Source organism: Bos indicus, chromosome 17, assembly GCF_029378745.1.
Source record: "Bos indicus isolate NIAB-ARS_2022 breed Sahiwal x Tharparkar chromosome 17, NIAB-ARS_B.indTharparkar_mat_pri_1.0, whole genome shotgun sequence".
In the NCBI taxonomy this organism is placed as follows: domain Eukaryota; kingdom Metazoa; phylum Chordata; class Mammalia; order Artiodactyla; family Bovidae; genus Bos; species Bos indicus.
This window is the reverse complement of record NC_091776.1, coordinates 47,871,395-47,888,086: the sequence shown is the minus strand read 5'-3', so window position 1 is coordinate 47,888,086 and position 16,692 is coordinate 47,871,395. Positions and strand designations below refer to the sequence as shown.

The 16,692-nt window shown below is 41.1% G+C and overlaps 1 protein-coding gene across 1 annotated transcript in view; it reads right to left on the bottom strand.

Annotated features, from left to right (window-relative positions):
• The window catches only part of TMEM132D (transmembrane protein 132D), an 884,961-nt gene that overhangs the window by 269,193 nt on the left and 599,076 nt on the right, over nucleotides 1–16,692 (bottom strand). The window contains exon 4 of the mRNA XM_070769354.1: nucleotides 12,850–13,033. Coding sequence (XP_070625455.1) covers nucleotides 12,850–13,033 — 184 coding nt within the window. The remainder of the gene's footprint in view (nucleotides 1–12,849; nucleotides 13,034–16,692) is intronic.

Below are 16,692 nucleotides of genomic sequence, written 5' to 3'. Positions count from 1 at the left end.
TGCATGCTTGGTTTACAAAGTTGTCTTACTTTCAGGTATACAGCAAAGTAATTCAGTAATTCAGATATTTATATATAAATATAAAGAAAATACCACTGACCTAGAGCCAGATATCCTGGAATGTGAAGTCAAGTGGGCCTTAGGAAGCATCACTACGAACAAAGCTAGTGGAAGTGATGGAATTCCAGTTGAGCTATTCCAAATCCTGAAAGATGATGCTGTGAAAGTGCTGCACTCAATATGCCAGCACATTTGGAAAACTCAGCAGTGGCCACAGGACTGGAAAAGGTCAGTTTTCATTCCAATCCCAAAGAAAGGCAATGCCAAAGAATGCTCAAACTACCGCACAATTGCACTCATCTCACATGCTAGTCAAGTAATACTCAAAATTCTCCAAGCCAGGCTTCAGCAATACGTGAACCGTGAACTTCCAGATGTTCAAGCTGGTTTTAGAAAAGGAAGAGGAACCAGAGATCAAATTGCCAACATCCGCTGAATCATGGAAAAAGCAAGAGAGTTCCAGAAAAACATCTATTTCTCCTTTATTGACTATGTCAAAGCCTTTGACTGTGTGGATCACAATAAACTGTGGAAAATTCTGAAAGAGATGGGAATACCAGACCACCTGATCTGCCTCTTGAGAAATCTGTATGCAGGTCAGGAAGCAACAGTTAGAACTGGACATGGAACAAGAGACTGGTTCCAAATAGGAAAAGGAGTACGTCAAGGCTGTATATTGTCACCCTGTTTATTTAACCTATATGCAGAGTACATCATGAGAAACTCTGGACTGGAAGAAACACAAGCTGGAATCAAGATTGCCTGGAGAAATATCAATAACCTCAGATATGCAGATGACACCACCCTCATGGCAGAAAGTGAAGAGGAACTAAAAAGCCTCTTGATGAAAGTGAAAGTAGAGAGTGAAAAAGTTGGCTTAAAACTCAACATTCAGAAAACGAAGATCATCGCATCCCCATCACTTCATGGGAAATAGATGGGGAAACAGTGGAAATAGTGTCAGACTTTATTTTTCTGGGCTCCAAAATCACTGCAGATGGTGACTGCAGCCATGAAATTAAAAGACGCTTACTCCTTGGAAGGAAAGTTATGACCAACCTAGATAGCATATTCAAAAGCAGAGACATTACTTTGCCAACAAAAGTTCGTCTAGTCAAGGCTATGGTTTTTCCTGTGGTCATGTATGGATGTGAGAGTTGGACTGTGAAGAAGGCTGAGCGCCGAAGAACTGATGCTTTTGAACTGTGGTGTTGGAGAAGACTCTTGAGAGTCCCTTGGACTGCAAGGAGATCCAACCAGTCTATTCTGAAGGAGATCAGCCCTGGGATTTCTTTGGAAGGAATGATGCTGAAGCTGAAACTCCAGTACTTTGGCCACCTCATGCGAAGAGTTGACTCATTGGAAGAGACTCTGATGCTGGGAGGGATTGGGGGCAGGAGGAGAAGGGGACGCCAGAGGATGAGATGGCTGGATGGCATCACTGACTCGATGGACGTGAGTCTGAATGAACTCTGGGAGTTGGTGATGGACAGAGAGGCCTGGCGTGCTGTGATTCATGGGATCACAAAGAGCTGGACACGACTGAGCAACTGATCTGATCTGATATATATTCTTTTCCATTATATGCAATTGTAAGATATTGAATATAGTTCCCTGTGCTATACAGAAGGTCCTTGTTGTTCATCTGTTTGATATATAGCACTGTGTGTATGTTAATCCCAACTTCCTAGTTTATCCCCCCTTCTCCTTTGGTAGCCATAAGTGTGTATTCTATGTCTGTGAGTCTATTTCAGTTTTATAAATATGTTCATCTGGATCATTTCTTTTTAGAATCCACACATTAAGAGATATCATGATATTTGTCCTTTTCTGCCTGACTTATTTCACTTAATATGACGTCTAGGTCGATCCATGTTGTTGCAAGAGCATTATTTCATTCTTTTTTATGGCTGAGTAGTAGTCCATTTATTAATACAATACACACCACACTTCCTTTATCCATTCATCTCTTTATGGACATTTAGGTTGCTCCCATGTGTTGGCTATTGTGAAGAGTGCTGCTATGAACATTAAGGTGCATGTATCTTTTCAAATTACAGTTTTGTCTGGATGGATGCCCAGGACTGCTGGATCATATGGTACATTTTTTACCAGCCACCTCCCATGAGTGCGATGCATGCTGTTATCCCCTTCTCACAAAGGCCAGTGCCTGGTACATAGAGGGAAACTCAGTAAATGCTTCTTCAATGGACTGCCTTTCTGGGGTACCTGCAAAATGAGTTACATCATGAGCATTTGTTCACTGAGAACAACCAGTTGTACAGTCTCTGGGGCTGTAATAACCACACGACTAAACAACAATAGCAGTAAGTCTCCCTATTTGTTTTGCATCATGTACCTTTAAAAGCACCGAGGTGCAGCCGCCACTGTCTTATTATAAATCACCTCTGGAGAGGACAGCTCATTAGCGAGCATCAAAGGTAGCACAGTGGGCTGAAAAGAAAAGGCAGTGGCTTTGTGTGTAATAAATAATTCATTTTCAGATGACTTTTCCTATTTCAGTTAAGACTTCTCAATTTCATATTTTTATGAGTGCACATTCTTGCATTTGCATTTTCCAAAGATCTTTCCACATATTGAACTGATCAACAGCCTTAACTCTGTTTTTAGGGAGGTGCAGCACACAGGTTTCGAGCACAGACTCCGCAGCCCATCTATCTAGAATCTAATTCCAGCTCAGTGTCTCACCTGAATCGCTTGGCGCCATTCTTCAAACACTGCGTGCTCTCATCCATCTGTGAAATGGGCATAAGAGTAGTCCAGGGACATCCCTGGTGATCCAGTGGTTAAGAATCTGCCTGCCATTGCAGGCGTGGACATGGGTTCAATCCTTGGTCCGGGAAGATCCCAAACCTGTGGGTCTTAGACTAAGCCCATGCACCACAATTAATGAGCCCGTGTGCCTAGAGCCTATAATCTGCAACAAGAGGAGCCAGTGCAATGAGAAGCCCGCACACCACAACTATAGGGCAGCAATGAAGACCCAGCAGGGCCAAAAATAAACAATAAAATAAAAGTAAATAAAATGTGAAAAAGAGCAGTACCAACATCAGTAGGTCTCTTAGAACTGAATGAGTTAATCCCTGCAAGGAGGAACCTAGAGGCATATCTGGTACATAATAAACAGTACGGACCTAGAATCATCATGACTGACGGTGTTTTGGGGAGTTAGTGACTCAACAGACACACAAAGGAAAGGGTACGTCTTGGAGCAGAGATTTTTCTCAAGGCCTGTTGCAGCATCTTAATTTGCACTTGGTTGAGAAAGTATAAAAATGAAAGCAGTGCTATGCTATCCAATGTGATTGAATTTTCAAAAAGTCTGAGGAAAACAACAGAGGGTATCTGGCATATTAATTAGCAGGCTGACACAGGAAAAGGATATCATGAAAAGTCAAATAAAAAAAGAGCCAAGGAATCTGCTTTGATGACAAAAATAAAAAGAAACTTCATTACTGGAGCCAGGAGAGAGAGTTTTTCTTCTATAATTTGGGACCCTTATCTCAAGTTCAGATCTCAAAAGGTGACGGTCAGGGCACGTGACCTGTGCTAAGTTCACAGTTGATGGGGGATGAAGCAGCTGGTGTGACCCTACAAGACCCATACGGCTCTAGTGAGTGGTAAAACTGTTCTCCAGGCTTCTACTATGGGTGGTACCATGCCTTCAGCCAGGAATACAAATGTGAAGGGGACATGGATTAATAATAACCACAGTGTTTGCAGGAGATCATCCAGGCAAGGTGGTGTGCAAGAAGATTAACTCCTGAAGATCCTAAAACCAGGGGAAGGTATGGGAGATGAAAGGGCAGTTCATTTGCTTTAAGGAGACAAATGTATTCAATTCAGGAAAGCTTACTTAAAATGCATTTATTTCATCAGGAGCTTTACAATAGCAAATTATATGGTAATGAACGTGGGGGTGAGTTTTGTCTCTAAGGTTTACAGAAATGGAATTTCTGCTGAGTCCTGGATTTAGGAGGACATGCCTTGATTGGTAAGATTTAAGAAGATGCAAGTGAGATCAGGAGGGAAGAGGTTATTTGATGATTACTTTCTTGAAATCCCCAAAATTGTAGAAGAAAGAACTCAGGCCTCAGTCAAAAAAGAGAAGGATCTGGCTACATCTAAACTTCATGGTTCCCTGGGACTTCCCTGGGTCCAGTGGCTCCCAATGCAGGGGGCCCAGATTCGATCCCTGGTCAAGGAGGTAGATCCCACATGCTCCAAATAAGAGTGTGTGTGTCGCAACTAAAGATCCTACATGCTGCAACTGAAATCCAGCACAACCAATATATAAATAACACAATTTTTTAAATGGCTGCTACCTGCTCTTGTCTGGCTTATGAGGCCCTTAACTAAGGCAAACTCAAGAGAAGAAGGCATTTGGTTTGGACATAAATGGTAAGTCAGGAGTGGCTCCCTGGAGTCTCGCTCCTTCTATTTTGGAAGAGGGACCTGGAGATCAGAAGGATTTAGGTGGAGTTCAAACAATAAGATGACATAAGGAAGGACTTTGAAGGTATATAAAAGGACATTCGGAGTTTATGTCTTTCCAAGCATCTTGGGTACAGCTCTTGCTCCCAGTGGTGTGATCTCAACCTGCAAAAAGAACTGAAGAGTGTTTGAATTCCCCAACTTGATTGTTACCCCCACAAATCGTGTGGTAGTCACAGAAGAAGGTCCAATAAGAATCACATCGAGCTGTGAAGATCCAGGAGGACTCCCTGGAGGAGGTGGGCAGGGGAAATGGGCTTATACAAAGAATTCTGAGTGATATCTGTTCTCCCATGAGTGTCATGTTTGAAGAAAGGTTTGGAATATATCAAATTGCACTTCATAAAGAGCACATGGCACATCTGACTGTTTTTGCTTAAAAACTCTGTTGGCCTTCCCCAAGCATCTTCAGGGCTGGGTCTGGCAGACACATCTGTACTCTTATGTCATCTTATGTAAATGCCATGGAACGTCACCATCACCAAGGCACTTTTGATTATTTTCAAGGATAACTGCCTGTCCAGACTGTATCTTGTGATTAATTTTTATCTAAAGTTCCAACTCAATTCTAATAACTAAAATTCAGGGACTTCCCTGGTGGTCCAGTGGCTAATACTCCATGCTCCCAATGCAGGGGGCATGGGTTCAATCCCTGGTCAGCAAACTGGATCCCACATGCGGCAACTAAGTGTTTGCAAGCCGCAACTAAAGATTTCACATGCCTCAGTGGAGATCGAAGATAAATAAAGTCAAATAAATAAATAAATATTAAAAAATAAAATTCAGTGGTCAAGGCTGAGACACAGCAAAATCAGAAACATCAGAAGCTCAGCATTAAGAGGAGGGTGTGCCCTTACAATCCAGAGGAGAGCTGAGTCACCCACATCCATCCTACATTCAGAACAGCCATCACAGTTATGGTACCCAAATAGCTACCGCCCAGCATGAATGAAAACACTGTTTGTTTTATATTAAAATAAAGAACACATGTTAATAGGTTTGAAAGGATATTCAACTAACTGATACGGCATTCAAATTGATGAATATCAGTCTCATCATCTTTGAATCCCCACAGAAGTTCAAAACACTTGTTTTAGCCAAAACACATGAGGCAGATCGGACAGAATGATAAAGAACCTTGAGAAACTGGGTGCCCACTCCCCACCCCGGAAGAATATTTTCTGACAAGAAATGCAAGAAATGGAAGAAATGCAAACATGCTCCCCAGAACCCGACAATGACATGCAGTTACAGACAAACACTAATTAGATTAATGGCAATGCTCATTTAATGACCTTTTCTTCAGAATTTTCTCCCAAAGGACCAAAAAAAAAAAAAAAAAATAGATTTACTCACGAGATAGTAAGGGATCATTTACTGAACAGAAAAAATAAATACTGTAATAACAGAGAGAAACACGAATGGATTTAGGAAAAAGAAATATACAGGTTTTAAGGCCATAGACATCAGGAAAAAATATGCAAAATATTGAGAAAGAAACAAGCATCTTTCGAAAAATGATCTCAAGGCTTTCCTGGAGATGAAGTTACACATCTCAGAAAGAACAGAGAGGCCATGTGCTCACCCCATGTGTACAGGGAGTCACAACTGCATTTCCTTTTAGCATTGTTTTCTGAAGATTATAGTCCTACCTATTCAAATATGCTGTGGGGGGACATTTTAATATTTGGAGGTTTTACAAGAACACAAAAGACAGGCATGATTTTTCCTCTTGGTTACAATTAGGGAGAGAGGAAAAGATTTCCACTATGGAAAAGATCAGTAGATTTGACTACATAAAAATTAAACAAATACCCACAAACTTCTGCATGCTATAATATATACAGTAAATGACACCAGAAGACAAATGGTAAACTGGGAGGAATATTTACAGCACTACGATCAAAAGGCATGAAAACAGAAAGTAGAAGGCGTTTCTAACGGCTGGGAGGAGGGCGGGGCGGGGCTAGTGTTCAGCGAGTTGCCAGATGAAAATATTCTGATGATCTGTGGCACAACAGTGAAAATATTAAACACTAATAAACTGAACAGTTAAAAGGGACTGGGGTTTCCAGGTGGCGCTAGTGGTACAGAACCTGTCTGCTAATGCTAGGGACATAAGAGATGCTGTCTGTGGGTCTCCTAGAGGAGGGCAGTTTGGTGGCTCTTATAAAAAATATTATATAGTACTGCAAAGTTTTTGATTCCCATCCTTTGATTCAAATGTATTTCTAAAAGTTTATCAGAAATGTGGGCAAAGAATTGAGGGTAAAAATGTAGACCACAGGAAATTTTATAATAGAAGATCTTTTTAAAAAAACATTTTAAGTTTTTGTGGTGCTATCATATAATTACTGCAGATGGTGATTGCAGCCATGAAATTAAAAGACACTTGTTCCTTGGAAGTAAAGTGATGACAAACCTAGATAGTGTACTAAAAAAGCAGAGATTTCATATAGTCCATATAGTCAAAGGTCCATATAGTCAAGGGTCCATATAGTCAAAGCTATGGTTTTTCTAGTAGTCATGTGCGGATGTGAGAGCTGGACATGAAGGCTGAGTGCCGAAGAACTGATGCTTTCATACTGTGGTGCTGGAGAAGACTCTTGAGAGTCCCTTGGACAGCAGGGAGATCAAACCAGTCAATCATAAAGGAAATCAAACCCTGAATATTCATTGGGAGGACTGATGCTGAAGCTCCAATACTTTGGCCACCAGATGCAAAGACCTGACTCACTGGAAAAGACCCTGAAGGTGGGAAAGATTGAAGGCAGAAGCAGAAGGGGACAGCAGGGGATGAGATGGTTAGACGGCATCACTGACTCAATGGACATGAACTGGAGCAAATTCCTGGAGATAGTGGAGGACAGAGGAGCCTGGCATGCCACAGGATTGCATGCCAGGGGATTGCAAAGAGTCTGACATGACTTAGTGACTGAACAACAACAATCATATATAGGGAGCTTTGGGGCTGGGTCTAAAATCAGACTCATCTTTCCCCCCACATCCTTCCTTCACACCTATAACCGATGTATTGAAAAGTCCTATCATTTGCCTGCTAAGATGTATCCTAAAATGGTCTACCTCTGCATCTCTCCACGGAGATCACTGCAGTCCACTGCAGTCCAGAATAACCTCAGTGTCTCCCCATCATACATCTATATATATACATTCCCCATATACATTTTCACCAAATATATCTATAGCTGGACACAGGGGCTCCTGTGATAAAACTCACTCTCCCAGCCTCCCTTGCTCTGGACGTGATCGTTCAGCTGAGTTCATGGGCTGATGGGATGGGAGCAGAGGTGGTGGATTCAGAGAAGGGTCATGTCCTTCGTGGAGAGGGGCACACCCTCCCCTTGCACGCTTGTCCTAGTCCTATTGGCTGCCACATGGACACGTCTGTTATTAATCTGGGGCTGTGTGGATAAGGTCAGTGTTTTTAGAGTCACTTGGCAAGAGGATAGAAGGATGCTATGTTCTACCCCTTGGGGCCACCTGGTAATGCTGCTCACATTCAGATGGGAGAGGTGGGGACAAGTAAACGCCACGGTTCTTAAGTCACGGTTATTTTACAGCAGCCAAAGTAGTCCTTTCTGATGTTCCCTTGCTCTCCCAAATCCATTCTCTACATACAGCCAGAGTGCTTTCTAAAAACATTCATCAGCACAGCGGCTGCTGTGCTGAAAGCCTTTCAGTGACTCCCTATCACACTGAAATATCCACCTCTGTTCTCTAGCTTACAAGCCTCCATGTGACCTTGAGCTCAACTCAAAGTATTCTCTCCTCATGGACTCATTATAGTCCAGGTGAGCTGGCCTTCCTTCTGTCTCTAACATTTCAAAAAAAGGTAACACATGTGAGTGATATTATATGGTCTTTGTCTTTCCTTTTCTGGCTTACTTGACTTAGTATGATAATCACTGTGTGCATCCATGTTGCTGCAAATGGCATCATTTCACTCTTTTTTATGGCCGAGTAGCACTCCATTGTATGTATGTATCACTTCTTCTTTATGCGCTAATCTGTGGATGGACATTTAGGCCGTTTCCATGCCTTGGCTGTTGTGAATACTGTTGCTGTGAACATAGTGGGGTGTGTATTTTTTTGAATTATAGTTTTTTCTGGTTATATTTCCAGGAGTGAGACTGTTGGATCTGGCACAAATGAACCTATCCACAAAACAGAAACAGACTCACAGACATACAGAAGAGATCTGTGGTTGCTAAGGGGGATGTGGGGAGGGAGGGGGTGGACTGGGACTTTGGGATTGGAAGAGGCAAAGTTCTGCCTTTGGAATGGATAAACAATAAGGTTCTCATGTACAGCACAGGGAACTATATTCAATATCCTGCCACAAACTATAATGGAAAAGAATAGAAAAAGAATGTCTGTATGTACATAACTGAGTCACTTTGCTGTGCAGCAGAGATTGGCACAACATTGTCAATCAAACAAACTTCAATAAAAAAGAATATGCAGCACAAATGAGTAGATGACAGAATGATATCCGATTTCAAATACCTCTCAACAAATATATATGAACAAAAATAAAGTAAAAATGAAAATATACAGCAAAAGGTCTATTTAATGACCACTCCTCTAAAAACAAGTAAAATTTTTTCCCATCAAGTCAAAGGTGAAATGATGCAACTTTCTCTGGAAAAGGGACTCAAAACGCTCCAAATACAAAAAGACTGGGGAGTCAGGACCATGAAGACTTTAAGTTCCAGAGGAAGATGCTCAGAAGGTACTAGCAAAAAACTCCTCAGACCACATATGTTTTAATGCAATTTTAATGCAATTCATTCACTTCCATTCAAGAATTAGAGAGCATCCCCCAATATTCAGAGCAGCATTATTCACAATAGCCAAGGCATGGAAACAACCTAAGTGTCCAACCACAGATGAGTAGATAAAGAAGATGTGGTGTATATAAACAAAAGAATATGCCTCAGCCACAAAAAGGAACACAATTTTGCCATTTGCAGCAACACGGAAGAACTTGGAAGGCATTATGCTATAAGTGAAATAAGTCAAACAGAGAAAGACGTATATTGTATGATATCACTTATATGTGGAATCTAAAACAATACAACAGACTAGTGAATATAACAAAAAAGAAGCAGACTCACAGATCTAGAGAACAAACTAGGGTACCAGTTGGGAGAGGTGGTGAACAGGCGATATAGGGGTAAGAGAGAGGGAGATATGAAGTATTGGCTGTAAGGTAGGCTCAAAGACTTACTGTTACAACATGGGGAATATAGCTGATACTTTGTAATAACTGTAAATGGAGTGTAACTGTTTAAAATTGTTAAAAAAAAAAAAAAGAATCAGTGAGCATATACACACCGCCTGCTGCTGCTGCTGCTGTCGCTTCAGTCATGTCCGACTCTGTGTGACCCCATAGATGGCAGCCCACCAGGCTCCTCTGTCCCTGGGATTCTCCAGGCAAGAACACTAGAGTGGGTTGCCATTTCCTTCTCCAAAGCATGAAAGTGAAAAGTGAAAGTGAAGTCGTTCAGTGGTGTTCGACTCTAGCGACCCCATGGACTGCAGCCCACCAGGCTCCTCCATCCATGGGATTTTCCAGGCAAGATTACTGGACTAACACTCTTCTTATCTTGGGAAACATGGGGACTAGGAACATTCCCTTTCCTGAAGACTTTACAACATAATTGCTAGAGAATTATTTATCTTTTGCATTTAGTAACTAAATGATTGTAATAAGAGCAAACATTTATTGTATGCTTGACTTCACTGGGCACTCTTCCAGGCCCTCTTGAATTATCACCGTCTCTTACATCAACCTTACGAGTATTATCTCTTTCACCCCTTGTAGATGAGGAAACTGAGCCAGAGTGAAATGAAGCATGGTTGCATAGCTAATAATGGCAACTCACTCCAGTATTCTTGCCTGGAGAATCCCAGGGACAGAGGAGCCTGGCGGGCTACAGTCCATGGGGTTGCAAAGAGTTGGACATGACTGAGCAACCAAACAACAACAACAGCTGCTAAGGGAGACTAAGATATACGTATATTTTATTTTGCTTCCCAGGAGGCTCATAAAGATGAACACAGAATGGAAAACAGGTGCCAGGATGAGGAACCTCTCTGAGCCTCAGTTTCCTCATCTGGAAATGGAGAAGGATTGTTTCAAATACTGCTCATTGCTTTGCAATATTTAATCTCTTGTTGTTTCCTTGTAACAGAACCTGAGCAAATGTGCCATGCTAAAAAGTAGACTTCCAACTAAGTATCCATATAACCAAGTTCTTGTTCATTGGATACACACAGAAATATTACATTGGCTTCTTATGAGGACTTCTTGAAAGGGAAAAGGAATGGATCCAATTCTATATCTCTTCCTTTTTCTGGCTGGCAGAATATGGATATGCTGGCTGGATCCCAGGAGCCACTTTGGACCACAGGGTAACCATAAGGATAGAATGTATGCCTTCGAGTGCTGAAGCAGAAATAAAGATGAAGACTGAGTCTCAGATAGCATGGGGCAATGTACCAGCCCTGCACTACAAACCTTAAGAGTTCTTTTACATGAAGGAAAAACACACTTGTATTAAAGTGACTACTGGCCAGGGCAAAGTGGAGTGAGTGGGTAGGGCTAGGCTTGGGGTTAAGGTTAGGGCGTGTTTTCAGCCAAACGCAATTCCTAACTGATAAAAACTGAGATTCTTCTAGCTCTGCCATTACACACACTTCTACAATTATATGTATCGTAGCCAGAAAGGGTGATGCAAGGTGAGAACTGTTTCAGAGACCAGGAGAGGACAGAAAGTGGATTCATGTGAGCAGGGATTCATGTAGGTTATGAAGAAGAGTGGGGTCTGAAACAGGCTGACAGTCTAGGCAGAAGAAATGCTGAACTCAGGAAACCAAGCAGACTGTCTGATGCTGAGCCAAGCAACAGAAGCCGTGTAGTGTATGGCTAACAGCTCATCAGACTAAAGGTGCTGAAAAGGGGAACAAATTCAAATAATTACTTATTCAAGACAAACGGTCTTGCCATTGCCAGTAACAGAACCACTAACAGCCTAAACGAAGGAGCACTGCTGTCACATATGAAATAATGTACCAGGGGAGATCTGGCGCCTTTAAAATATAATAAAAGAAATAGTTAATAAGAGCCCTTATCAACTGAAGGATCCCAACACCTTTACATCGCCTAATGAACAGTATAATAACCAACTTAGTGTCACTAGGCAACTGTCCATGTTACCTTGTATTGAAAGATTGATTCCTGACATCCTTTCATGGCCCCATAATAACTCTTGTCAATAATTCCTAATAGATGGTGAGGGGGAGACATGAGGCTGTCAGTCCTTCACTTTCAACAGTAAAAGTACTTTTGTAACATGAGGAAGCTCAAAGTACTCTCAGCAGACTCTCAATCCCAAGCATTTGCACTGTGAAAACTCACATCAGGAAAACGTATTATTCCTTTGTAGAGAGACCCTGGGAAAAGGTGAGGCTAGATAAGGCATCCGGTGTGTTTGTTGAGGTCAACCTGGGTGGTTAGTCGTCCCACAGGCAATGTGGTCAATTGCATAGCAACCAGGGGGTGGATCCTTCTAAGGATGAAAACCCATCTCTGTTCCACAAATCCTAGGAAACACATGGACTGACTTAGAGACCTAAATCTTTTACAAGTTACAAATAGATGGCCTGTGAATGGATTATAGCTAACCCTTTCCTAGACAAGCTTGATTTAAAATAAAATTAGTTCTAACAAGGAGTTGATGGTTCACACTAAAACTACATGGATGTTTTCTGTTGAAAAGTTAGTAGGTCTTAAGAATTCAGACTTTTCCTTGGCTTTCCTGCATGGCTTTCCTTGAATTTCCTGCATGGCTTTCCTGTTGGTTAGGCCTTTTCATTGGGTAGGTATTTGTCAAATCACTTGTCACCTTTCACTCAGATGCTAGATCTGTTTGGTCTCTGCAGGTATACATGTTTAAGATCCTTGACTAGTCTCCAGTGTATCACACAAACGCCTTGATAAAATCATCAATACTTTTCTCATAGTGGAAGACCCAAATCTAATGTGTGGACTTTGATTATTTCTAAATAATATTTTAAAGATACATATAAGTATGTATTTAGAATCAGCAATTTGCAGTACCTTTGTCAGTTCTCCCTGACCCTGGTTCTGGGCTCACTGACATTTTCCCAGTGCGTTTAGGTCATGTGTGTGATGCTGTGCCTTTCCCTGAGGTCTGTATTAACAGCCCAGGGCAGGGACTGTCTTACCATGGCCAGTGGGATGACTCCGATCAAGTCTTTCTGACTCACGTAGATCTTGGAGACACCCAAGTCAGACGTGATGTCTCCTGGATATTCAACCTGCCATGTGACAAGCTGTGTGGCCGGCGGGTCACCGGGTTCTTCGATTTCTACGTCGATCTGCATGACTTCATAGGAGGCACCGTTAGCACTGGACAGAAGGAGAGAGAAGGAGAGAACAACACTGAGGCCTGGGTGGGCGTGCCTGGCAGGCAACAGACAATTTCCACGCGCACTTATACTATCGTTCAAAGAGTCTGTCGGAAAAGCAATCTTCGATGACCATCGACAGATGAATGGACAAAGAAGATGTGATATATGCACATATATAATCTATATGATATATACATACATATTATACATATATTTATATATAATAGAAAATTACTCAGTCATAAAAAATGAAATAAATGCTATTTGCAGCAATGTGGATGGACCTAGAGATTATTATACTAAGTGAAATATGTCAAAGACAAATATCATATGACATCATTTATATGTGAAATCTAAAAAAGAGGGTTCAGGATGGGGAACACATGTATACCTGTGGCGGATTCATTTTGATATTTGGCAAAACTAATACAATTATGTAAAGTTTAAAAATAAAATTAAATTAAAAAAATAAATAAATGAACTTGTTTACAAAACAGAAATAGACTCACAGACATAAAAAACAAACTTACAGTTACCAAAGGGGAAGGGGTAGGGGAGGGAGGAGAGATAAATTAGGAGTTTGAGATTAACAGGTACACACTACTATATATATGATAGATAATATATGTGGATTTACTGTATAGCACAGGGAACTATATTCAATATTCAATATATTCAATATATTCAATATCATGTAATAATCTATAATGGAATCTATAATGGAAAATAATCTGAAAAGAATAGACACACACATATATATATATATATGTATAACTTAATCACTTTGTTGTACACCTGAAACTAATACAACATTGTAAATCAACTATATACCAATGAAAAAAGAAAGGAAAAAAAAGATATTCAATATCCAAAAGATTTGGATATCCAATATCCAATATCTTCAAGAAGATTCACAGCCTTGGCCTGGCCTTAGACACTATTGCTCAAGCTTCCCAACCCTTGTTTCTTGTGAGCTTCTCAGAGTCCCCAGAACAGGTGTTTGTGGATGACTACATGAAGTGCTGATTGAATTTCCTAAATATTTCTTCCCTGAGCTCCATCTAGGAGGACAGGATTCTTTCTCCCACTCCCAGAAATCATTTTGCTGCCTATATTAGATTTTCCAAAGCCACAGTCCCTTCAAGTTGGATGCACAGAATTTTAAAGGTGTTTGAGGGTGATATGGCTTTTTATTTCTGGTGGGAATGAGAAAGAAGTGGAGAGAATCAGAGATGAGCCATGAACAGAAGACTGGGGCTATGGGACCCACACGGATGAGCAAGGAGAAGCAGCCAGATGTTACCTGAAAACAGGAGTGATTATGACAATGATTAGTTTTCAGACGTCTTGGGTTTTCTGTAAACACATATCTGAAAATGAATCCAAGTCAGAATATCAGATGATTTTTTTCAGCTATTTTGGTTAGTTTAATTCACTGGCTACCTCTTCTTCTTTTTTATAGTCAGCTTTTATAAAATGTCTGCTTTTCTAAGTGACAGGCGAAAAAGATGCAGATGTGGTGCCATCCACACCCCGAGAGAAGATGTGAAGAAGTACAGGTGAGGGTTCACCAAGGAGGCAGCAAGGAGAGATGCTTTTTAACCCTACGTGACCAAAGCCACTTCCACCTATCAGATCTGTCTCTAGAGATCGGAATTTCATGTAACTGCAAAAATGATCACTGACCTTGACATTTAAGAGGATAAGAATTGGCCTTTAAGATAAGAAAAAGCTATTGAAACATTTATCATACCATCAGATCCATGCAAATGTATCAATAAGAAGCTCGGAGATAAATGGTGGGGAATTTGGAACATGAGGAGGAGGAGGGCAAGAAAGAGAAGGAAGATCAGAAGATATTCCCAAAGAGAGAGCACCAGTCACAGAGGTAAACTCCCTGCATGAGCAGCGGCCTCTCACGTGGAACAGGAGTAGCTACAGTGAACCATGGGCAATGGTGAAAGCAAAATGGCACTGGCTTTGATTTTATGTAATTAGTTAATTTATTCTTTGTTTAAATTTTCTAGTTTTTATTGGAGTATCGTTGATGGACAATGTTGTGTTAGTTTCAGGTGTACAGCAAAGTGAGTCACTTATAAATCCATAATTCAAATAGATACAAGCACTCCAGTGTTCATAGCAGCACTTTGCACTAGAGACAAGACACAGAAACAACACAAATGCCCGTTCATCACTGGCAGATGAATGGATATGTGGTGCATATATACAGTGGACTATTACTCAGCCATAAGAAAGAACAAAACAATGCCATGGCAGCAATATGGATAGACCTAGAGAAGGCAATGGCACCCCACTCCAGTACTCTTGCCTGGGAAATGCCATGGACAGAGGAGCCTGGTAGCTGCAGTCCATGAGGTCGCTCAGAGTCAGACACGACTGAGTGACTTCACTTTCACTTTTCACTTTCATGCATTGGAGAAGGAAATGGCAACCCACTCCAGTGTTCTTGCCTGGAGAACCCCAGGGACGGGGGAGCCTGGTGGGCTGCCGTCTATGGGGTCGCACAGAGTCGGACACGACTGAAGCGACTTAGCAGCATCAGTAGCAGAGATGATCACACTAAGTGAAGTAAGTCAGAGAAAGACAAATATGTATCACTTATATGTGGAATCTAAAAAAAATGTTACCAATGAACTTCTTTAAAAAAGAGAATAGCACCTGATTTTTAAATCCTACAAGAATCACTCTCTCTCGGCTTCTGAAAGAAAGACGATGAACTCTTTAAGACACAGTGGCTGTGATAAGAATTAGAAACAAATTGTGTCAGCCACTGTGGATTGATACCCTGTGCAGATTTCTTTTCCTAAGACGCATGCCGTTGCCTTTTTGGAACTCTGAACGACAGTTTCCACAAGCACAGGAAACTTGGGAAAGTGATACTAGAATGCATCTTGGTTTTTATATTTGGAATTCGCAAGCATTCCAGTATTCCTCTCCCATTCATGAAATGGGATAATCCTTCTTTTGGCTGTTATGAGCCTTGTCTTCTATGTTTAGTCACAAGGAAAGGGAAATTCACAGAGCAGAATTGGTAAAAGTTGAATTCAGAAACTCAACTCCACAATGAAGGCACGTGGGAATTCCTTCAGAGTAGTAATTCCTTGTATGCAATATCATGACCCTGCTCCATACTTTACACTGTTCTCTTTTTTGCCCCCTCTTCCAGGTGCCCTAACCTCAACAAAACTGCACAATTCCAGATTCCACTGGAATATGGGACTTTTCTTACTGCCACATCCCCACCTTTTACTCACAGAGTTCACTTTATCAGAAATACCTTTATAAATCTCTCCATTTGGTCAAATTCTTCCCATTCTGCAAGACCCATCTAAAATAACATCAGCTATATATATATATATATATATATATATATATATTACTTATTGGGATATAGTTGTTTTACAATGCTGTGTTAGTTTCTGCTGTACAAAGAACTGAATCAGCTATAAGTGTACATACATTCCCTCCTTCTTGTATTTCCCTCCCACCACCCCCCTCATCTTACCCATCTATGTCACCACAGAGCACCAAGCTGAGTTCCCTGTACTATATGGTGGCATATAATTAGTCATCTATTTTATACATGGTAGTGTATATGTGTCAATCTCAATCTCCCAATTCATCCCACCCCCTTTC